At 35.5% G+C, this 25,655-nt stretch overlaps 1 protein-coding gene across 2 annotated transcripts in view; it reads right to left on the bottom strand.

Annotated features, from left to right (window-relative positions):
- The window catches only part of KMT2E (lysine methyltransferase 2E (inactive)), a 90,667-nt gene that overhangs the window by 28,163 nt on the left and 36,849 nt on the right, over nucleotides 1-25,655 (bottom strand). For both annotated transcript variants that reach the window (XM_025872742.2, XM_025872741.2), the window contains 9 exons: nucleotides 19,244-19,358; nucleotides 17,965-18,194; nucleotides 14,832-14,912; nucleotides 10,827-10,885; nucleotides 9,730-9,902; nucleotides 5,059-5,097; nucleotides 1,638-1,868; nucleotides 1,388-1,518; nucleotides 259-376 (listed from right to left, as the gene is read on the bottom strand). In XM_025872742.2, the coding sequence (XP_025728527.1) occupies nucleotides 259-376; nucleotides 1,388-1,518; nucleotides 1,638-1,868; nucleotides 5,059-5,097; nucleotides 9,730-9,902; nucleotides 10,827-10,885; nucleotides 14,832-14,912; nucleotides 17,965-18,194; nucleotides 19,244-19,358 (1,177 nt within the window). The remainder of the gene's footprint in view (nucleotides 1-258; nucleotides 377-1,387; nucleotides 1,519-1,637; nucleotides 1,869-5,058; nucleotides 5,098-9,729; nucleotides 9,903-10,826; nucleotides 10,886-14,831; nucleotides 14,913-17,964; nucleotides 18,195-19,243; nucleotides 19,359-25,655) is intronic.

A 25,655-nucleotide genomic window follows, 5' to 3' on the forward strand; every position in this document is an offset into this window, starting at 1 on the left:
TCATGTATTTGACCCATAAATAGAGCCTCAGAAATAAACAGAAGTCCAGTATTTTCTTTTACAAAGAACATCACAATTTCTTCAATGTGCAAAGTCATTAAGACCTCACAGCCCAATATCACCTAATTTTTCACAATGGAATCACACTGGACAATAATAAAATGCATCAATGGTTAAAAAGGCGACCAGATTTGTTTGATACTTGATTCCATACATCCTCCAAACCCCTGCCTCCCAAAAAGATTTCTATAAGCTTACCTCTGCATTGGGTGTACAAGAACGCCTGATGAACCGAGCCTCATTCCCAAAAGTCCTTGCATCAACACACATTTCTAGCCCGTGAAATTTAGAATAAAATAAAACAAAAGGATATGGTCTACAAAGAAAGAAATGCATTATAAACATTAACATATTAACAAACTTCTAAAAGATTCAAAGTAAATAGTGAAGCCAAGATTTGAATACAGGCAATCTGATACCAGAACCTATTCATTAAGGGCTAGTTCATGCTAAGTAGATTTTTACCTGCTCCAATAATCTTACCGAAATCAAAGGTAATTAATTGAAGGTGGAAATTCAAATTTACAAGGAAAAATAAAAAGGGAGTGACTACTGCCTTTACAGAAAGATTCATAACTGGATGCCTTTAAATCCTTATTTCCTAGTGCACTTAAGTTTGATTTATAGCACTGTTTCAGATAAAATTTGTATGTAAAAGAGACGTATTCTTGAATATCTTTCAAATCTTAAAAGCTCAAGTTATAAACAATACTTTTAATAATCATATAGACTGAGAATGTTATCTCTCTAGAGATACCAACCTATTTCCAGACCTCAGGGAAGCAATGGGTCACAACATCAAATCCCCACCAAAATCACAAACCACAGAAGAGGCTCCAGAGCCATTCCAGTACCAAGAAAGTGGCTGTTAAAGTGGTGGCAATAATGTAAGAGCAAATCTAACATCCTTTAATAAAGAGGAAGGGGTTTTGCCTGTGATCACCAATGGTCTTTTCAGGGTCTACCAATTATGTTACAAAGAGTTAGGAAAGGTACTGGATGCAGAAGGATTCCTTATAATCTTAGGTAATCATTAAGAGTTTTTAATTAACATCCACCTATATTGTTGCAGTTTATCTTTGAGGTACACTGTTGTAGGAGTGTCAGCAAGACAGATGGGTCAGGGACTGAGGAATATATCTGCTTTTTGCTATATCTTATTATAGTTCAAAAGCTATCATTAGTCACTGTTCAATCACACTACACTTTTAAATGTATCAAAATGATCACTTAGGAAAGCAAAATACATATGAACACAGACAGCATCTCAGTAAAATAGCCAAAAACAATTCTTAACTACAGATAACTGGTAAATAAACGAATATACCTCTTAAAGAAATATCCATTTGCTTCAAACTGTTCTCTTAGCATAAACTTCCCTCTGTACTCAATGATAAGTGCATCAGGAGGCAAATCTTTTGCGGATTTCAGAATTTTCTTATTTTTTTGTATATGGCTCTAAAACCAGAGAAATGCTGAGATTAATTAAACCTGATTGCTTTCAATATAACTACTCAAGATATGCATTAGAAAATGGTTTTTCTTTCATAATTTTTTTTGGCAAATGATGTATTTACCTCAACAGGAGGTTTGAAGAGCAGACTGTTGGTGTTCACATCTGGTTTATTTCTTTCTTTTCTGTCACTCCCGCCACCCAGCCTCAGAGCTATCCTCTGCGCCTCCCGCTGCACGCCCTCGCTGTACTGGTTACTGTCGGCCTCCTCGTACCGGTCCATCCACGCCTTGATTTTTGTCTCCCATCCAAAATTTGAACCATCAGATGAAGGATCAATCTCTGGAGCTGAACCCTAAAATCATAGCAAACTAAGCATTAATATCTGGGCTTCTAAGTATTTGTATATATTTATACACACACACACACACACACACACAAAAATAAATGATAATCTATGTAAAAGAACATAATATAGAGTAGAAATAATGGTAGGCTTTCTGAGTCAGTCCTGGGCAAAAACAGACCACAAGTGAGCAGCCTACTATGTCTTTATACCGCATGCCAGACAAATAAGGACTTAGAAGAGTAAAGGAGGCCACGGGCTGTTGGACTAGCATAAATTCAGGCTTCAAAGACACCAGCACTGTAGCCAAATGGAGCATTAATAAAACTGCAAATACCCAAAACTTTGGAGTCATTGTCAGCTAATGGTTAAAAAAAAAAAAAAAAAGAACGTAGGGGCGCCTAGCTGGTGAGTCGGTTAAGTGTCCAACTCCTGATTTTGGCTCAAGTCATGATCTCAGGGCCGTGAGATGAAGACCCGGATGGGCCCTGAGCTGGGCGTGGAGCCTGCTTAAGATTCTCTTCCCCCCCCTCCACCGCCCGTGCCTCTCCCCCACTGCTCTCTTGGGCACTTTCTAAAAAAAAAAAAAGATAATGTATGAAATTTTTTATTAGAGTCTGTCAATATCTACCTTGTACTCACAGTTCTGATAGACTATAATTTTAACACTTTATTTAAAAATACACTTTTATATCTTAATTTAGTGTAATTTCAAGATCTATAATCAACTATCCACATGATAAATTTGACATGAGAACAAAATGTCTCACAGAATGTAAAATGACCCAAAATGGTCCACAGTCTAAATTCAAGGGTCACAGTGACAGCAAGGACCTTTAAATACTTGCTCTTCATCTATACCTCCTACTAAAAATCCGTAAGATAAGAATGCTAAATGCCAAGTACAAAAAGTTACAGCCTCTCTTAATCTGTTACAGAGCAAAAAGGGGGGGGGGTGCCTGGCTGGCTCAGTCAGAGGAGCTTGCAACTCTTGATCTTGGGGTGGTGAGTTTGAGCCCCACACTGGGTGTAGAGACTACTTAAAAATAATCTAAAAAAAAACAAAACAAAACAAAAGGGGACACTTCTCTTGCTGGAATGCAATTTACAGATAGGCACAATTACCACACATTTTAAAAACATACTAAAATGTGGACTCCCACAACAATCCTTTTTTTTTTTTTTTTTAAGATCTTATTTATTTGACAGAGACAGAGCAAACACAAGCACGGGGAGTGTCAAAGGGAGAGGGAGAAGCAGGCTCCCCACCGAGCAGGGAGCCCAACGTGGGGCTTCATTGGGTTCATGACCTGAGCCAAAGGCAGACACTTAATGACTAAGCCACCCAGGTGCCCCTCCCACAACAATTCTTATTTGCAATCTTAGAATGAAAATCAATCAATGCACATAACAAAAACATTTATGTTTCATTAGCATCATTCAGATTTCTAATTTATAACTGGTTTTAACACATGACATTTCAATTTTTTGTAAATGCTATTTATCAGTTTCTTTCTACAACACTGAACACCTTGATGAGAAAAGATTTCTAAAATATGTACAACCTACGTAACTAAAATTTTAAAATCACATGTAGAATTCATAAAAACCCTTATATATCCTGTTAGACATGTACACACATACAATAACACTAAAATTTATCATTTGTCCACCTTCCATATAAGTAATTTTTATTACAAAAAGTATCATTCTTTCCTACGATGAAACAAACTATAGTAAGTTGTTCAACTATTTGACAGGAGTAGGTTTATTTTTACCCACTGATATTTTATGTAATTATAAATCCCACATTATAATGACCACCTTGTAACAGGATTTTGACACAAATATGAAATACTACATGTCAAAGCTTTCATCAGTTTTACCGAAGAAATCTAAATTTTAAAATTTTTTCTTTCTTTTTTACTCTCTCCCCCACCCAAGCCTTCTACTGACCTGGTATATATTAGATACAGTAAATTCTTCTGTATCTCTTGAACCTATAAATACTATAGAATTATTAACTGGAACTGTTATGATCTCAATGAGGTATCTCTGAGTTAAGTAAAAAAATATCTTTAAAGATGCACAAAGCATTATTAAAAGTTTACTTCCTTAGTCATTTCTTTACATAACAAATGGAAATATTTCACTTAAGTAAAAGATGCACCATCTTCAATAAACCTGCTATTGGAATGACTGCATAAATTAGAAAGAAAAGGAAACTATTAAGTTTCCACTAGCTGAATCCGAAAACTTTTTCAGACTGTATGCTATGTCAGAGAATATCCCATAAACCCAAGTTTAATATATAGTAAGTATCAAATCCCTAACTTTAAGAACATTCTATGAAACTTGGGGCTTGCAGTCTGTTGAGTGACACCATGTATTAACTTTCTTGAGAAAGAACTACAAAAGCATGCAATCATCATCACCAGACAGCTGTTTAATGATCTGTTTTCCAGAGAATGTGGAATAATGAATAACTATTATGCTTTACACTATGGGCACAACAAATATACTGTAACATGCTCCCCACATCCTATTTTTCTATCTGACAACTTGAGAAACCCATTATCCTTTAACCACATAACCTAGAAAGCTATAGTCACGCTATATATAGCTGACCTCTGTGATCCAACACCTATATTTTAGGGGGAGGCAGAGCTGACAAGCCTTGCCTCTCTCAGCAATCTGGACATCTACAAAATTGAGGATACATTCTAATTAATTCAAGGTACAGGGGACTATTTTGTACTTCAATGGTGATTTTATAACAACTTACTTGACTAAATCACTAGAATCCCAACTATGCAAAAAAAAAAAAAAAAAAAAAGCAAATTTTCAAATTCTCAATGTGATTTTGCATTCATATGTCCAGTATACAAAATGGTATTGGGAGGCATGGAATGCAATGATAACTGAAATTCAGATTAACCAAAATCTGATATTAGCAATTATTTATATACCATCTCCTTTTGCTTAATACTTTAACAGTGTGAATAAACTCCAAGAGTGGCATATTAATCAAATGAGGATTCTCTATGGTGCCACTTCTCTATGGTGCCATATCTTAAAGATAATAAGCAATGATATGATACACAATGAAGAGAACATAAAGATTATGTAGAGGCAATCACTTAGTAAGCTCCTGAAAAACTGACAGCTGGTACTAAGGACTTAAATTTAATGTATTTACCTTTACTCTTGATGACTTCCTAGATCCTTCCCGAAAGGCCTGAAATAACATGAAATTATAAGTTAGTTTTTTTTTTTAAAAACTGGATATAATATTTAAGAATCAATCAGTTCACTAAAGTCATCTACTAGAATATTATTCTATTATTAACAATAGAATGCAGATGGGGCACCTGGGTGGCTCAGTCGGTTAAGCGTCTGTATTTGGCAAAGGTCAAGTTCCCCATCAGGCTCCCTGTTCAGTGGGGAGTCTGCTTCTCCCTCTCCCTCTGCCCCTCCCCTCCACTTGTGTGCGCGCTCTCTCTCTCTCGCTCTCAAATAAAATCTTAAAAAAAATAGAATGCACACTTTGTATACCTGAAACTAAAGTAAAAATGTATATCAACTATATTTAAATTAAAGAATGCAGACTGTTTAAGAGAATTAAGAGAATATACATGAGAATATATGTATATGATATTGCTTTAAAAAAATCTCAAATTTTCTGTAATATTACAGTAATTTTTTGAAGTCATTAGGTAAGTTTTGGGAGTGATAAAATAGTGTTACTACTTTCTCTAAGTCAACTAGTAAGTGATATTTGAACATGTAGTGAGGCTTAAGTAATCAACAGTTGTATTTATTCAAAAAAATATTTAGTAACAGCTCACTAATCTGCTGGGTCCTGAAGTAGTACTTAACATTTAATTCCTATCTTCATCATCACTCCACCTCAAAAGTCTCTAGGGAGACTAACAAACATAAACCGAGAGTAAGCAATATAGATCCAAATATACTTAAGTTTATGTGTAGACTACATGTCAGAAGAAAGCAGATTTATTAACAACAAAAACAAGGCAATGAGACTTCATGGAAAACATGTGAAAAGAGCTAGGTAGACTCTGGAGAATGGAAGTACTCAGATGAACAACTGAAAGGAACAAAATCCTAGTACTAAAGAAATATAAGGGGCGCCTGGGTGGCTCAGGCAGTTAAGAGTCTACTTCCACTCAGGTCATGATCTCAGGGTCCTGGGGTCAAGCCTTCCCCCGCCCCAGGGGGCTCCCTGCTCAGCAGGGAGTCTGCTTCTCCCTTTCCCTCTGCACCCCCCTTGTGCTTTCCCTCTCTCTCAAATAAATAAAATATTTACAAAAATTATAAAAAAATATGAAAGAAGGCAAATAGGAAAAAATACGTCACATTCAAGGAAAAACTAAGACACACAATTGTACCTACTGAAGAGTAGGATATAAAATTGGCTAAAAATTTTAAATTAGATCATGGAAGCCTTATTTAAAGTCAGATTTTATAACTCCGACTTAAAATACAGGTATGCTTTTCTTTATGGTGGACGAATCAATAAAATACTTCTGAGCAGGGATATAAGAACAATATTCCCAGGAAACATAACCAAATGTAGGATGCTGTGAAGCAGAAAGAGGATAAAGTTGGAGAAATTAAAGATGGTAAGTTATTACTGCAATACTATGAGGTGATGAGGGTTTGTAGAAACAAAAGGAAGAAAAATAAAAATACAAGACATTCCAAAGGAAAAAAATCAATAGTGCTTTTGAAAATAAATCTGAATGTCCAAAACCAAAGATGACTTAAAAATTTTTGAGGCTGGATAATGGCTATGCTGCTGAAATTAAAAAAAAAAAAAAAAGAATTTGAAGAATAGTCACAATACACGTCTTTTTCTATGTTATTCTGCATCATTAACGGTATTAATAGTTCATGGGGCACTAGGGTAGCTCCGTCAGTTAAGTGTCCAATTCTTTTTTTTTTTTTTTTTAAGATTTTATTTATTTATTTGACAGATACAGCAAGAGAGGGAACACAAGCAGGGGAGTGGGAGAGGGAGAAGCAGGCTTCCAACCGAGCAGGGAGCCTGATGCAGGGCTCGATCCCAGGACCCCGGGATTATGACCCGAGCCAAAGGCAGATGCTTAATGACTGAACCACCCAGGCGCCCCAAGTGTCCGATTCCTGGTTTCTGCTCAGGTCATGATCTCAGGGTCATGAGATCAAGCCCCGCCTCAGGCTCCATGCTGAGCGTGGAGCCTGTTTAAGTTTCTCTCCCTCTCTCCCTCTGCCTTTCCTTCTGTCCCTCCTCTCTTAAAAAAAATAGAATTAATACTTCATGTCAAAGGCCTGAATTACTGGGGCACCTGGGTGGCTCAGATGGTTAAGCGTCTGCCTTCGGCTCAGGTCATGTCCCAGGGTCCTGGGATCGAGTCCCGCATCGGGCTCCCTGCTCAGTGGGGAGCCTGCTTCTCCCTCTGCTTCTCTCCCTCTCTCTCTCTCTCTCTGTCTCTCATGAATAAATAAATAAAATCTTAAAAAAAAAAAAGTCCTGAATTACTGAAACACCAATACCTTGCTAGGGTTTTATTAGTATTTAAAAACTGTTATCTATTCAAAACATCTACTGTAAACTCCATTCAAATTTTTAACAATTAGCCATAACAGCAACAGGCTGAATAAAAGGCAAAACTGTATACATCCTCTGTTACATATTTTTTTATTACATATTAACCTCAAATAATAGTAAAACCTTAACAGTGGGTACAGCAAACTAGATCTTTTATGCACAGTTCCTGGATTTTTTTTTTTCTAATCCTTGTCTATATTTACTAACAACACAAGAGAAAAATCTCCCTTTAAATGTACAGCAATATTCTGAAGTAACTTTGACACAATCAAGACTCGGGACTGATTCATTTTAAAAAGCCAAAAGCCATTCCAGCCAGAAAAAAAGGCAGAATCTATGCTTTACTCAAAAAATACATTTGTTAAACCAAATGACCTAAAACAAATATACAAGGATAAAATTTCCAAGTAACATTTTTTTTGAAAAGATTTATTTATTTGAGAGAAAAAAATAAAAAGGAGAGGGCAAGGAGAAGCAGACTCCCCACTGAGCATGGAGCCTGCCTGGGCGCTGTCTCACAATACTGAGATCATGACCTGAGCCAAAATCAAGAGTTGAACGCTTAACTGACTAGCCACCCAGGTACCCTCCAAGTAACTTTTTTTATTTTAAAGATTTTATTTATTTATTTGACAGAGAGAAAGCACAAGCAGGGGGAGAGGGAGAGGGAGAGGGAGAAGCAGACTCCCTGTTAAGCAGCTGAGCAGGGAGCCCAATGCAGGACTTGATCCACCTGAGCTGAAGGCGAATACTTAACCGACTGAGCCACCCAGGTACCCCTCAAGTAACTTTTTTTTTTAAGATTTTATTTATTTATTTGACAGAGAGAGAAGGAACACAAGCAGGTGGAGTGGGAGAGGGAGAAGCAGGCTTCCCGCTAAGCAGGGAGCCCAATGGGGGGCTCGATCCCAGGGCCCTGGGACCATGACCTGAGCCGAAGGCAGATGCTTAACGACTGAGCCACCCAGGCGCCCCTCAAGTAACTTTTTTACAGTAAGTAGAAAAGCATAATTTGAAAGCATGAGATGAAAAAGGTGAGTCAATACCGATCATGAATTCCTAAATTATAAGAGGCATTTTTTTTTTAAAGATTTTATTTATTTGACAGAGAGCAAGGGAACACAAGCAGGAGGAGCAGCAGGCAGAAGGAGAAGCAAACTCCCCACTGAGCACGGAGCCTGATGCAGCTAGATCCTAGGACCCTGGGATCATGAACTGAGCCTAAGGCAGATGCTTAGCTGACTGATCCACCCAGGCATCCGGAGAAGAGAATATTCTAAATGGTGAAGGGAACAGCATAAGCAAAGATAACACCCAGTGGGACACCTGGCTGGCTCAGTCAGTACAGCCTGTGACTCCTGATCACAGGGTCGTTTAAGTTCATGCCCCACATTGGGTGTGGAGCTTACTTAAAAAAAGAAAAAGGTAACACCAAGAAAGTGCAGGTAAAATTTAGTAACAAATTATTCAGAATGGATAAAATACAGGTAGAAGAATAGCAGAACTGGAGAGGGACATAATATGTGAAGACTGCTATAGTCAAAGTATATTTTAAACAGGGATGTGAAATTAGAAAATTCAAAGTACATGCTGCCTATTAAACAACCAGATAATATCATGAAGAATTACTCGAGGAAAAAATGCTTTCTTTGAAAAAACCCTGATCATATATCTAGGGATAATTTCACTCTATAATAGCAATATAGTCATTGTGAAAAGTATTTTTTACCTTAGCAGACAAAAATCTTTAATAGCAATTATAAGAAATTTAATGAAAAAGTGGCCCAGAAATGGTTTTGTGCCATTACATCCTTGGGATAATTTATCACATAGAATTTAAGTGAAAGAACTCTACATGATAAGATATTCAACAAATATGGAGGCTTATTAAAATGATTAAATATGATTCAGAGAACAACTATAAACAATCATTCACAATCATTCTGTGCTCCTTTACCTGTTCATAAGCTATTAAAAATTTAGGACTGTTATTTCTGTTTTGTAAAACAGCAATTTTTTTTTTATTTTAGCTTTTGCATTTCTATGACTAGTTTCATTAGTGATGATTGCAAATCATTATGCAAACATTCTTCTCTACTACACTCCAATCTTTAAAACATATTAAAATTTTAAAATGAGTTTTAAAAAGCTTAGGTTCTGCCAACTTTTCTGGCTACCATCCAATACTCATCTGCCTTTCCTGTAAAACTCAGCTCCCACCATCTCCCATATACTCATCTTAAGAAAGGAAAAACTTACTTTTTTACACTTTGCAATATTTTGTTCTTTCTCCCCACTTTTTTTCCTTCTTTTATCATTAACCTTGGAAACTCGTGAAGCAGTTAGAGTAATCGATGTCGGGGTGTGCTGAAATGCAGTATATAATTCCACAGGAACCTCATCACCACTCTCCGTTGCACTGGTATCACCATCTTCCAAGGCAAAATAAAAATTATTGTACTTGTAATACTATTTTGAACAAAATAAAAAACAAAACAGCATTCTATATGGCAAACTTCTATCTCCATCTGTCTAAAGAATAAACATTTTTTTTACTTCCTCACCTCACTCAAAGTAAGATACATTTAAATGCAAACTACAAGTATCATTTCTTATACATTAAACAAGATGCAAAAGTCTGACAATACACTGAGATGCTGTGACTGTTGGAAACCAGCACTTGCATAAACTGCAAGGAAATTCAAAATTCCCTATGAAAGGGAATTTAGCCATATCTAGCAAAATTCTATATTTACCCTTTCACCCAGTAATCCTATTTCTAGGTATGTATCCAAAGATAAAGTGAACGAAAATCCCAAAAACTTAACCAAGACGGTTTCATTGAAGGTACTATTTGTAGTAACAAAAACAAAACAAACAAAAAATACTGGAAACAAACTAAATGTCCATCAAACAGAAATAGTTGAATAAACTATGATTATTCAAAAACATTTGTATTAATACCGTTTTAAGCCAAAATGAAAGTTGTATTGTAGTTATACTTCTAAAATCTATTCCTAAAAATGAAAAAAATACTATTCCATATGATAAACTAATGGATCACCATCTCCCTGAAAAGCCAACATATTTTAATATTTCCTTAAACCAATTTGTTACCTTTGTAGAAAAATATGAATGATTTTTTATTTTCCTCTACTTCCCACATTTTCTAAAATAAGTACATTCTTATTCTATAATCTATTAAAAGAAAAGACTATTTAAAATCTCCACCTGATTCTAAGTCACATATACAATCAACATTCACTGGCAAGGTGTTTACATCTGACTAAAATATGCAGGCCACTCATTCTCTCAATCACACTCATCTTAATTTAGTATAGATCCTTTTCACCTACCTGACATATTTTCCCTTTTCCGGCGTTGTAGTAGCACTGCCCTCTCTTTATCCAAACTCCTGTATTAAAATATTAATGATTATTTATCAAGCTTTCATGAATTTATATATAAGCAGATCAGTTTTAAATGTGATAAACTTCACAATTTTTCTGATGTTTTTACTGAAAAATGAACAGTATAAAATACATGTATTGTCCCTTGCCTTAGTTAGATCTTATCTAGCATAATTAGCAGATGACTGTTAAATGACTCTATTGCACTCTTTCAAGAAAATAACTTTTTACTTAAGAAACTAGTACTTTTTTTTCAAATTAAATATTTAAAGCAAAAAGTCTGTTAAAAAAGAATGCTATTTCATGAAAAAGATGAAGCATCTTGAAGGGATGGAAAGAAATCAATCAACCTCTATATACTACTATAAAGTGATCTTCAGCACATTATTTTTATTATTATTATTTTTTAAGATTTATTTATTTGACAGAGAGAGAGAGAGCGAGAACAGGAACACAAGCAGGGGGAGTGGGGAGGGAGAAGCAGGCTCCCCGCAGAGCAGGGAGCTGGACGTGGGGCTCCATCCCAGGACCCTGGGATCATGACCCGAGCCAAAGGCAGACGCTTAAGGACTAAGCCATCCAGGCGCCCCTTCAGCACATTATTTTTAAGAGAAAAAAGGAAATGTGGGAAAAACTGTAATATACTATCACTTACCTAAATAAGAAAAGGAATACAAATATGTATGTATGTATCTGTTTCTAATAAGGAAACAAACAATGGAAAGAATAATCCATTTTTTATCTTACTTCAGGAGTGGAAGGACATAGTCACATTAAGTATATAATTATAAAAATAAAGTATAAGAAGCAATCCTAAAAATAAAAAACTAGATTACTCATGCATTTCTGATAGAAATGTAAAATGGTACAACTGATCTGCAAAATATGTGGACAGCTTCTTATAAAATTAAACATGCCACTACCTTGTGACTGAACAATTTGCACTCTTAGGCATTTATCCCGGAGAAAACAAACCTACATTCACACCAAAACCTGTACACAAATGTTTACAGCAACTTTATCTGTAATAGCCCAAAAGTGGAAAGGACCCAAATGTCCTTCAATGGGTGAATGGTTAAACAAACTGTACACATATATCACAGAACACTACTCAGCAATAAAAATAAAATACTGGTATACGCAACAAATGGCTGGCTCTCCAGAGAATTATGCTGAGTAAAAAAAAGCCAGTCCTAAAGGTCACATACTGTATAATTCCATTTATATAACATTCTTGAAATGACAAAATTATAGCCATGGATTACAGATTACAGTAATGGACTTGCCAAAGGTCAGGGATGTGAAGGGTGGGAGAGGTGGGAGGTGGTGTGGATGTAAAAAGCAACATTAGGGATCCTCCCATGGAAATGTTTTGTTTCTTGACTGTATCAATGTCAGTATCCTGTCTGTAATATTGTATTAATAGTTTTGCAACATGTTACCACAGGGCAGAACGGGGTAAAGGATATAGAGAATCTCTGTATTATTTCATAACTGTATGTGAATCTACAATTAACTCAAAAAGTTTTATTTTAAAAAATAAAAAATAAAATAACCTCATCAACATAGTATGTATCCAGCTGGTGTTATAATCACACAATGAAATCCTTTTAAGGGACTTTAAACACAATTAACTATACATTCCTTGTGGAACATATCTTAAGGAAAAAAGTTCTAAACTCTTTTACATAGGGGCACCTGGCTGGCTCAGATGGTAGAACATGAGACTTGATCTCAGGGTTGAATTTGAGCCCCAAGTTGGGTGTAGAGTTTACTTTTTAAATACATACATACATACATATGTACATACATAAAATAAACTGTTTTACATAATCATATGATTGGTGCTAGTGTTGGTATTGTTACTCTGAGACTTGTATTTTTCTGTGAAATGAAGCAACTGAGTAGTTGGTGAAATTCTAATTACATTACTGTCCATGTTGCTGGGAACTAGAAGATATAAATGGAATACAGAAATGGTTAAATGAAAACTTTGTATTCCTAAATTTAAACTGCACTTATCTGTATAAACTCATGTACTTTATCTTAAAAATAAACACACAAAACGTATTTCCTAGCTTTGTCAAAAAAGACAAAGAACTAGGAACAGTGACCAATCCAGTAGGAAAGAGCATGACTAGCTCTCAGATTCTAGAACTGAAAACCAATTCTCAGGAGTATAAAATAAGCTCGAGACATCTTGTTATACCAGAAAGCACAAAAACCTATCAAGTACCACTAGGATACTGTCATAAGGGCTCAAGAGCCAACGTGATGAGGTTCCCAACAACCAAAACTGGACAAAATCTGAATATCAATAAAGACAATAACTGCAATGGACTGACATCCAAGATGTTTAAATCTCTGAGTTCCTACATCAAAAACTAATGATGTAATATATGGTGATTAACATAACAATAAAAATTTAAAAAAAATCCCTGAGTTCATAATGATACTTAAGTTACTTTTTAGTATTCTGAACACTAGTAAATAAAGTGTGAGAATCAACAAGCATTTATCCTGCCTTTCCTTACCAAAATACAGTTGACTCTTGAACAACATGAAGAATTAGGGGAACCAACCCCTGTGCAATCAAAAATCCACATATAACTTCTGACTTTCCAAAAACTTAAACTACTAAAAGCCTACTCCTGTCAGCCTACTGATAACATAAACAGTTGATTAACACGTATTTGATATACGCATTATATACTCTATTCTTGCAGTAAAGTGCACCAGAGAAAAGAAAATGTAACTAAGGAAGTCATAAAAATACATTTACAGTACTGTATTGAAAAAAAATTCACATTAAAAAAAAAATCCACATTTAAAGTGGACTAGCACAGACCATAACTATGCTGTTAAGGGTCAACTGTATTCCTTAAGAGAACTAAACAGTTAATATGGAGAAGTTTGTTTCTATAGAAATATTCCAGCTAGTAAGTTATAAGCAGTAAGATTAACATGGCACTAACTTGCAACCCCTAAAAAATTAATGGCTCTAAATAAGGACTATCAATGTGTCCTATCATAGAGACAACCCATCGCTTCTCGGCCTTTTGGCTAAGATCAAGTCAGACAACCAGGTATTATGTGTTACCTGAAAGAACACAGTCTATGAAACACTACCTCCCACCAAAAAAAATTTAACCTATAATCTAATCACACATTTATTTACAGAAATACAAATGATACAGACACTGGTTATATCATGATAACGCAATCAGCAAACAAATCAGGATAAACAATTCAGTTCCTTAAACACATTGCAAAGGAGACGGGAGATGGTGGGGTAATGGAAGGTGGTTTATATTACCAGAGTCTTAAGAGACAGATGTATATCAACCAGTCAGTATTTTAACAGTGGCTGGATGATAATACATTTTATTGCATGTATAGTAACGGCTTTGGAGTTGGTTTTTTAAAAATTCTTTTACAGATATATATTGAAATACCTATAAATATATATATACTGAAATACATAAGGATACATGTGAATGAAATAATATATCTGAGACTCCCATTAAAATATGTGAAAGGGAGAAGAAATATATGACAGTATAAATGAAAAAGACTGTTGAAAGTTGTTGAAGCAGGGTGGTGGAATGATTATTTTTTATGGAATACATGGATCTAATAACTCTTTAACATAGTGCACTCCAGTGAAAAAAGATGCCATCACTTAGAAGATGCACTATTATTTTATGCATTAATAAAGTAAAAAAAAAAATCTACAAAGTAAGCCATGACATATTATCAATGGAATGATTCTTCCTGATTTTAGAGATGTCAGAATACAAAAAAAATAAATAAAAATAAAAAGTGTATCTTAGAATTGATGAAACACAGTAATCCATTAATTGTTTAATCCAGAATTCATACATAAACTTCTATTAACTGAAGATTACTTCAGTAAATTTACTGGCAATCTTACAAGTATGCACAGCTTACCTTGGCTGACAACGTTCACATAAATATGTATCAGGAATATGCTGCCTGTCAATCCCCATGCAGTCAATATGTTGCCAAACGCTTAAAGAAAAAAGCAGAACATATAAAATATTAATAGAATCAACCTTAAGATTTGATATTCTATTTAACTATCACTTAGTAAGCGCCCACTTTGAGTTTAGCACTGTAAAAGGTGCTGTGAGGAATTCACAGAAATATGTCCTTGCGGAGATAAAACTTTGAGATGCAAAGAGGACAAATATAGGATATTATATATATATATATATACATATATATATATTTCTAAAGCAAATATAACTTTTAAATGTGAAAGGTATACATTACAAATATTATCAAAAGCCACAATGTGAAGATGTCCATACTATTTGAAGTTAATGGGAAAAGCACCCTGGAGAATAATGGACTTGAATAAAACCTCATTTGGGAGATTAGAAAAAAAAGATATCATTATAGCACCGTTTTCTCAAGGAGATAGATACGAGGAGCAATAGCCAGAAGTCAGTTAATCTATATGAGGGGGATTTTCATTCTGAGAAATACAAGGGGTAGAACTGGATTAGTAAAGTGCAGTCAGATTATATAGGACTTGGAATATCAGGATGTGTATAAATTTCCTCTAATGGGCACCAGGTAAAACTAGAGGTGCTTTGACGGTATACAGTTAATTCAAAGAAGTTAAGAAACTCAAAGTAGAAAAACCAACTAAGGATTTTCCGACATTCCTAACCTTAAAGAAAGAACTAGAATGCGGCAGAGAAGACAACGTTAAAGAATCCAAGATACATTCCATGAGGAAAGGGATTAAACCTATTCTGTCTTCAAATTATTTTTATGGAATACGTGGATTAGCTTGAGGCAACCTCTCAATTTTTACTATTATTAAACTTTGTTGCCAAGACTTTAATTGGTCCAAAGTTGATATATATACATGCCTGTTCCTAAAATATATGAGATATATATATATGCTGTTCCTAAAAACAGTCTTAATTACTCTTTACATAATAATTAGCCATTTCAAATATATCCCTACTGAGTTAACTATCATATGCTCTTCACTTCTAAACTGAGACTGTTGGGAAAGAACTGGTAAGGAAGTGGAAGGTAATAGAATATAAGATGTGGAGGAAAAAGAAAGAAAAGCATCGCACCTGACAAGGTGGGTTAGAATAACAAACTCAATTAAAGTTGGGGGGTAAGTAATAATGTCATGCAGACAACAGAAGAAACAAAACTAGAAAGTGAATAAATGATCTGAGCTCTAGATGTCAAACTTGAAAGACAGGAGTATAGGCGGTAGGCACATGGACATACACAGAGGACATACAACCCAAGGAGAGAGGAATAAAGATAAAGCCTTGCAAGTATACTACAGATTAAGCAGTAGAAAAATAGAACAACAGAAAACAGATTCATAACAGAGAGCAGTTGCTGAGAAGCAAACACCTTGAACAGTCCAAAAACTGAACTGGTCCTTCAAGAATTTGTAGTTAGGTATAAATCCTAAGGACTATTTCACTATTTTCTAATTGAGATAATTTTATATTATATCTAGATCATTGTAATGAAATCGAAAGAAAACACTGCATTAAAATGAAAACACTGCCAAATGGTATGTAATTTATCACATTAGACAAGATCAGCTATTATATGATCAGTTAAAATATGAATTGAGATTTTCTAATTAGTTATTTTAAAAAAATGAAGAAAACAAGTTATTAGTTGTTTTTTTTTTTTTTTAGTTTTTAAATTTACCTCCTGAATAAATGTACTGAGGTGACTGTTCATAGTAATGATATGTGTCACAGGTAATGAGTATTTTTAAATTTTAAAAGATACAATATATTTTTATTAAAACTAACTCAAAATATCACATCTTTACATAAAAATATCAAATTTCACTTTCCAATTAAGACTAATTTCCCCCCTTTCTGGCAAAGGTAAATCAACTTGGGGCGCCTGGGTGGCTCAGTCATTAAGTGTCTGCCTTCGGCTCAGGTCATGATCCCAGGGTCCTGGGATCCAGCCCCACATCAGGCTCCCTGCTCCATGGGGAGTCTGCTTCTCCCTCTCCCACTCCCCCTGCTTGTATTCCCTCTCTTGCTGTGTCTCTCTCTGTCGAAAAAATAAATAAAATCTTTAAAAAAAAAAAAAAGGTAAATCAACTTTTTGAAATATAACCCTACATGCATGTTTATATCAGTAACATCGAACTCCTAATCATGTAATAGATGGGAACAATACTACAAATAATGCAAAGTAATTTATATTTGGCTCTAAGATGTATTTTTACATTCACACTCAAATATGGGTATATCTTATTCTATTTCAAATCAAATAATGAAGCTATGCCACAAAGATCTGACCTAGGAAATTGTGTAAAGCCACCAAAATTTCTTACCCCCCTACAGTACACTGCTTAAATCCTGTTATCCACTCTTGTGCAGGGGATGGACTCATTAACTTTCAGGCTGAAATCCTACAGTTCCCTCTCCATCCTCCCCAACTCCCTCCCCCACCAAAAAAAAAACCAAAAACCAAAAAACGAAAACAAAACCCCACTTTCTGTCCCAATCACACCTTCTCTAGGGGAGGAGGCCTTTCTTGGTGGTTGAACCAGGGTTGGGGGAGGGGAGACTGTGGTTCTGGTTCAAGGAGACTCCAGAGTGCTGCAAGGTTCAAGTCAAAAGGAGGTGAGAGAGTCAGGTCAAACAAACATCAATCAAAATGTATAATTCCCCCAAACTGGAAAATAAGTTGACTGTACAGCACAAATAATTCCAAAGGAAATTCAGAGGGCTCATTTTTCTATCTTGTCTACCGCTATATGTAGTTGTATTATTACTGAATGAGCAAAAAGAGAGATGGGATCCTATATGAATAAAGTTCAGAACTGATTGCCTATTACTCAGTTAACAATGAGGATTTCTAATAAACTCTAACAGAGCTTCTTTCCCATGGGGGATTTTTCTAGCAAAACACACTGCATTGATAGTAGCAATGCATCCAAAGAAATGCATTCATCAATTCCTATAAAAGTGACTTTATCTTTTCTAAGATTAACAAAGGTTAGCAGCATTCAAGAAAAGGAAACTAACGATGTAAAATATTTTACCTGCATTTGTCACAACAGATCATGTATCCATCATCATGTGTAAAACCACATATGCACCTGGTTACATCAGTACCATAACTTCCATCCTCAGATGTGCTGATTGTAGTGGCACTGGAAGTTTCATCAAAATTAGGAGTGGTAAATATGCCTACTTCATTTTTGCTAATAAGAACTGATGGAGGAGGGGAAGCCGGAGGTGTTGGAGGAGGACGAGCACCATAATTATGGTCCTGGATAATTGAACACAAATACAGCACAACATAACTTCAACAACAATATGAACTTAAATAAAAGTCAATCCTTAATCTGAATATTCAAGAAATATGAAATTGGCCCATTTCTTCCCTAATACCTTTAAAATAATTACTTGGTAAAGCTAGGTATTAAACCATACTAGTAAGTGAGAATGTCTATCTACAACCTCAGTCACCCGCACAGTGACTTCCCTCAAACTCCATGCCCTCACCTCCCTAATCCAAAGACATCCTCAAAGTCCTATGGTCAAAGAGCTCCGCCTTCAAGATAGAAGCAGGTACAAGATGTGAAGATAGGGCTTAAAAAAAAAAAACCTCAGGAACATGGTGACTAAAGAATAACAAAAACAACTAATAACATTATCACTATAAAGTATATAACAGAAGATTTTTAAAAATTTGGTTTTTACTCTGGTCCCAGTGGTAAAAATCCCTCATAATTGTACCTGGATAGTATCACAAATGCATCCGGTTCTGTAACTTTTTCAATCTAACTTGTGCCCCTTATTACCTATGTAACAGTGAATGAGTTAATTTAGATAAACCTTCACTTTTTCAGCTATGAAATGGGGATGAAAATTATGCCCATCTCATGAGGTTGGTTTTGAAGATTAAATGAGATAATATATGTAAAAATGTTTAAAGTCTGGCACATAAGTGCTCAATAACTGGCAATTATATAATTTACTGTATAAATTACTATATAATTTAGAATCAACAGTAGATAGTAAATACAAGCCTATGATTTTTTACAGAGAAGGTAAAGAATTATAACACCAAACTACTAAAGCATAAAATGCATAATAATAAAACTTCTAGAGAATGCCTCTTCTAAAATTTTAATCCCTCGAGTAAATATAGTTCGAGCAATAAAAAATTAAATTACATACCTAACTAATTATTTAGATAATATAAACCAAGTATTGTTTTTTTTAAATATTCTGTTTTAGGCACAATACCACAAACATCTACTTTCAACTTCTAGATATAAAAAATACCCTTCCAGAGAAATGCTGGACACTTACCGCATAGGGCAAACCGATGTAACTGTGTGAATGATGCGAGCTGCTGGTATATAACTGGTGGGGATAACTGTTGGATTTCTCAACTACCACAGGGCTAGCTTCTACAGATTCTGGTCTGGAGGGGAAAAAGTTGCATTAAAGAGAATTCCACTCATTTTTGTTCTGTTCATCCATTTAAAATTATAAGCATTTATTTCATCATCTATACAAATGTCTTTTTATAGTAGGTAGACACCTTGTGGACAAGATATATCATATATATCCTATCTAGATTCTGTGTCCTAACAACAAAACTTTTAAGTAAAATAAATGTCTCACCTCCAAGTCCAAATACAGTTTCCCTCTCGTTAGGAAAAATTACTAGAAATTAAACATTATTTAATATACTCAGTGGCACTGGAGACACTACGCACAGGGGAGGAGAAAAGTGGCAGAAATAATTTAAACAGGACGAAGAACACACTGAATCCACATGGACCCCAATGTCAATGTGAAGTATACATTTCCATGTTCAAAACTGTATGTATGTGTTAGTGCCAAAATGTAACGGAGCCTTGGAAAATATTAAAGTTAAGAAATAGGAAACCTCACACTGGACCAAGGTTTGCTTATGAAAAAATATAAGCAGCAGCCAGTGGTAGAGTAAGATCAGCAGTTCTCATCTGCAATGGTTAAGTGATGATGACCTGACCATCAACTGACACAACTGGGACTAACAACCCACCCACTGTGACTGACATACAAACTCCCTGGCCTAGCATTATACATCTATCACTTTCCAAGTTTCCTTACTCATATCAGTCCTCCTGAACACTATCCTGGTAATTCCTATTGATCAATGGTGGTAGTGAACCCACCTCTGAAGCCAATTCACAATGAAATTAATTTCTGCCTTGCATACCCAAAACATGACTTGTATCTGTGTCTTTATTCTTACCACAGCCACCAACTGAGATTCTTTCATGATCCTCCTGATCCTATCTCTCATTCAAAACTTGCCCTTAGAACTCAATACTGTTCGCACTGTTCATGGTTTAAGACTTCTTAATGTAGTCACACTCCAGCTGTCATATTTCTACAGTCCACTGCTTCTTGATACACTGCTCACCCTCACTCCCCTGTACAAAGTCGCAGTCCGGCCGGAGTGGCTGCTGCCCTGAGACCCAGTGCCCCAAAAGCAGGAGAGAAAGGGCACAAACCGAGGCTGTCACGTGGCTCTGGAGGAAATTACAGAAGAGCCTCCAAAATGTTCTGAATACTCTGAAAATCAATACTCACCTAATGTTTATGTGGTTATTTTAAACATTATTTGCTTATTACTCCTTCTTTTAAGAAAGAAATGTTTTTTTAATTTAAAATCAACACATTCTCATTGCATAAAAAAGTGAAAGGCCATGTCTTCATCCAAAACTCAAACATACCCATGTTAAGATGCCATGTAACTCCCTCCAAATTTTTTCTATCCGTAAATATATCTTAGAGCTGTTTATTTTAAAAAATGAGAATATACTGGGGCGCCTGGGTGGCTCATTTGGTTAAGCATCTGCCTTCGGCTCAGGTCATGACCCCAGGGTCCTGGGATCGAGCCCTGCATCAGGCTCCCTGCTTGGCGGGAAGCCTGCTTCTCCCTCTCCCTCTGCTTGCCACTCCCCCTGCTTGTTCTGTCAAATAAATAAGTAAAAAATCTTTTAAAAAATTATAAAAAATAAGAATATACTATATTTGCTGTTTCATAATTTGCTTTTTCCATCTTTCAATGTCAATACTTATCTACCTTATTTCTGGTAGTAATTGCTGACTTCATTATATAAATGTACATAGTTTAATTAACAATTTCCCTGGGGGGAGGGCGCCAGGGGGGCTCAGTCAGTTAAGTGTCGGACTTATTTCCGCTCAGGTCATGATCTCAGGATTGTGCGATCCAGCCCCAGAACGGGCTCCACGCTCAGCACAGAGTCCGCTTGACAGTCTCTTTCTCCCTCTGCCTCTGCCCCTCCCCCCACTTATGCACGCTCTCTAAATTAAAATTCTTAAAAAAAAAAACAATTTCCCCTTGGTGAATATTTGTTTCTATTTTTCACTGTTAAAGGTATCACTGCATTTGTACACCGTTCAATATATTTTCTTAAAATACATGGGAATATTTCCACGGCATGGATCCCTGGAGGCAGAAATGCTCAACAAAAGGGTAAAGGCATATAAAATGGGACAGATATTAGCAAACTGCCTTTGAATGATTTACAATATCGACTGCTTTAAAATTCTTCAAAAATTACATAGAAGGAAGAAGTCAGGGCTCGTGGGTGGCTCAGTCAGCTAAGCATCCGACTCTTGATTTCAGCTCGAGTCATGATCTCAGGGTCCTGGGATTGAGCCCTGTGCTGGGTTCTATGCTCAGCTGGGAGGCTGCTTGAGGATTCTCTCTCTTCCTCTCCCTCTGCCCCTCCCACCACTTGTGCTCAAGCATGCCCTCTTTCTCAAATAAATTAAATAAATAAAATCTTTTTAAATAATTACGTTGAAGGAAGAAGTGGAATTTTGGCAATTCCTGATCTATAATACCATTATTAAGGCAACATGGAGGTATTTTGGTCAAAACAGACTCACACTTAAAGATTTAGATCAAACTCTGAATATGCTACTAAAGAGTGTGGCAAAAACTTTGGTATTTTGGAGTAGTTAATGGTTACACATAAAAAACTTTCAGCACAAAAGCAGTTAAGTTCAAGCATGTAAATAAGTCACAAATGCATAACCTTATGATTCAAATTAAAGTTGCACCACTGACAATTTGGCAGTGAAAGAAAGCAGAAATTCTTTACCAAGATCCTCATTTCTAATGCTGCTGCTTATACTAAAAGTAATTTTAAAAAGAAGGTTAACAGTTCCTGTTTTAAAAAATTTGGCTGATACATTTTAAGGATTTTTCCTGAACTATAAGATAGAATTTATTTTTTTAAAAGATTTTCTTTATTTGACAGAGACACAGGCAGAGAGGGAACACAAGCAGGGTGAGTGGGAGAGGGAGGAGCAGGCCTCCCGCAGAAGGGCTCGATCCCAGGACCCTGGGATCATGACCTAAGCTGAAGGCAGATGCTTAAACGACTGAGCCACCCAGGAACCCCTGTAAGATAGAATTTAAAAAAAAAAGTAATACAACAACATATATCTTTAAAAATATTCTTTAAAAGTCCTATGGTGCTAAATATCCTCAAAGCTCTGCATTTCCATAACATGGTAAACATGAAAACAACTTTGTGACAAATACCAAAAGTCAAACATCCTTTGATCTAGTAACTCCATTTTTGGGAATTTATCCTAAGAAAATTAATTCCCACTAGATAAAGACCTGCAGATTTGAGATGTTTATTGTAATAGTATTCATAAAACAATATCTAAGAGGAGAAATCATTTAAATATCCAATCAAAAAAATGATTGATTAAATCCAAGCAAACCTACCATATTTACATAGGGGTAACACCTTGGCAGGAACTCACAGTAACAAAAATCACTATACTGAGGTCACAGGAGTGTCCCTCAAAATCTTTCATAAAGCTTTAAAAAATTTCTAATGTCCAGGCTAAAGGGATAATATGCAATAACAAATTTTTATGTAAACAGTTGCTACAGTACTGTTTAGCATACACACAAACACCAATATGCAGATATAACATTTATCAATAAAGAAACTACATTAGCATAATACTCCTATAAAAATTTTGTATTAAAACATAAATCATGGTACTTTGTTCATCCTCCAGATAAGATTTTACCTACACAATTTTCATGTCACTTTTCAAATAGCAGAATACTTATTTGTACTCATTCATATATGGCTATGTATGTAGTTTTTTTTTTTTTTTTTTTAAGATTTTATTTTGAGAGAGCAAGCACAGGGAGGGGCAGAGGCTGAGAGAAAGAATCCCAAGCAGACTCCATGCTGAGTGTGGAGCCTGATGTGGGGCTTGATCCCACAACCCTGAGATCATGACCTGAACTGAAATCAAGAGTCAGATGCTTAACCAACTGAGCCACCCAGGCGCCCCGGCTTTGTATGTGTTCTTAAATCACTGAAACAATGATCACTATCAAAAAGATACTCTCTATCCATGGGAAACTTCCCAAAAGATAATCACTCTCTAATCTGAGAATTCAAAGTGTTAAAAAAATAACACGTAATTAAAATATTCATAATATATGAGCAATAAGTGGGGTGTCTGGGTGCCTCAGTCGGTTGAGCATCCAACTCTTGGTTTTGTCTCAGGTCATGATCTCAAGGTCATGAGATGGAGCCCTGCATCTGGCTCTGAGCTCAGCAGGGAGTCTGCTTCTTTCCCTCTCCCTCTGCCCCATCCCTGTTCTCACATGCTCTAAAATAAATAAATGAATCTTTAAAAATAAATATAGGTAGATACATGCAATAAGGTATGGCCAAATAGTCAAAACAGAATTTGTAGATGAACTCTCTTTTTCAAAACTCTGAATTCTGTTTCCCACAAATTGAAGACATGAAATGCATAAAGAGAGTTTCTAATATGCAACTTGGCTCTAAAATCAAATTAAAAAATATGCTCTCTTAAAAAAGAAATATGCTCTCGTTGACTAAGCCAACGCTCAGATACTGACTGCTTCTTTTGGAAGTTCCCTAATAGCTAATAAATGCAGAAGGAACGATCAAAGTAGAAAAATCACAAATTTTCAACCCTCTAGAGATGATGGATTTAGGCAACAGATAGCCAATGGATGCTAAAACCTTGAAAGGATGAAAGTTGATGGATAGATAAGGCTGACAACACCTGAACCTCTTGATCTTTTTATCATCATTGAAAGTTAGACAACCAAGTTTTATGTGCCCCTCTAATACTAAGCAACAGAAAGTACAAGGTCCCACATTTAAAGTATCATGCTGAAAAGAAAAGGGAAGGAAAATGAGAGAGGGGAAAAAACAAATCTGAAGCTAATCACATCTCTAGGTCTACATACCAGTTTATAGAAACATGGGGGTAAGTAGATTAACACATGATGACAAAAGGAAGCGACAGGCCAAATACAGAACGTTAAAACTTCCTATAGAACAAAAGACAGTTTTTACCAGTATATGGTATGAGGGAAAACAAATTTAAAAGGTTGCTGCAGATGAAAAGAGATTCAAAGATATTTCAAACAAATACAGTGTGTGGATTTTGTCTGGATGCCAATTTGAATACACTGATTACAAAAAGACAGTTTTGAGAAAAGTAAGGGAAATCTGAAGATGAATTCGGTATTTTATATTAAGAAAGTGTTAATTTTGTCATATGAAATAATAGTATTGTGGTTTTAAAAAATCCTTATCTGTAAATGATGTATACTGAACAAAACAGGTAAAATGATGTGGGGATTTGCCTTAAAATATTTCAATAAAACTGTAAGATAGATGAAACAAGATGGGTAAAACTTTGAATACCACTGAAGCTGAGTAATACCCACTTGGTATTATTACATGGTTCTCCCTACTGTTGTATATATTTTTGTACTTCCTTACTAAAAAGTTTAAGTTCCCCAGCCTTTTTTCTTACATTTGATATCCTTTATTCAATAGGTACCTTTAAGAATGGTATACAGGTATACCTCTAAGAAAGGTATATATATTCCCTTTCCTCCCAAATTCAGGAAGATATCCTGGGCATTTCTATTTCTAAGCCTCTACCTGTGGAATCTCAACCTTGATTTCAACGCCGTTCTCAAAGCTTACTTCACATGCTCAAGGAGCACTTTCCTAACTGCTTCAACTCATCAAAATTTTTATAAATCCTATGGATTCCTATAGCATTTATTTACTGCATTAATTTATTACCTCTCATGTAATATTTTTGTATGCTATCAACCATCTTATCACATGGATTTATTTCTTTCTTTCAAACGCCATCAAAATTAACAAGTTAGAGTCTTCTCTCTCAAAAAGAACATGGGGGTGCCCGGCTGGCTTAGTCAGAAGAGCATTCAACTCTTCATCTCAGGATTGTAAGTTGGAGCCCCATGTGGGGTGCAGAGATTAATCAATCAATTAATTAAAACGTTTTTAAAAAGCATGGAATTGGGACATATGTCTAAGGTTGACCATTCAATGGGTACAGCTGAGTAGTCACCTTTCTAAAGTTGAACTTTTTATTTATAATGTGGGGATTAATATACCCCTTTCACCTTCTTCCCAGCAATATGGATGAAACTCAAATGATAGAAAGGATATGAAGATGCATTTTCTCAACTATAATACATTATGCAGATATGCAACACTACTTGTTTCTTCAGAAATGTCTCAGGTGTAACTATTCAGTCTGAAATTGCTTTTCAATTATTTTAAAACCTTAGCTCCATAGTAATTCAAACTTCCAACTGTGATTCTAAGTACAAGATCTAGCTACACCTGTT

This window comes from Callorhinus ursinus, unplaced genomic scaffold, assembly GCF_003265705.2.
Source record: "Callorhinus ursinus isolate GAN/ISIS: 27379988/994484 unplaced genomic scaffold, GSC_fseal_2.0 scaffold12, whole genome shotgun sequence".
NCBI classification, from domain to species: Eukaryota; Metazoa; Chordata; class Mammalia; order Carnivora; family Otariidae; genus Callorhinus; species Callorhinus ursinus.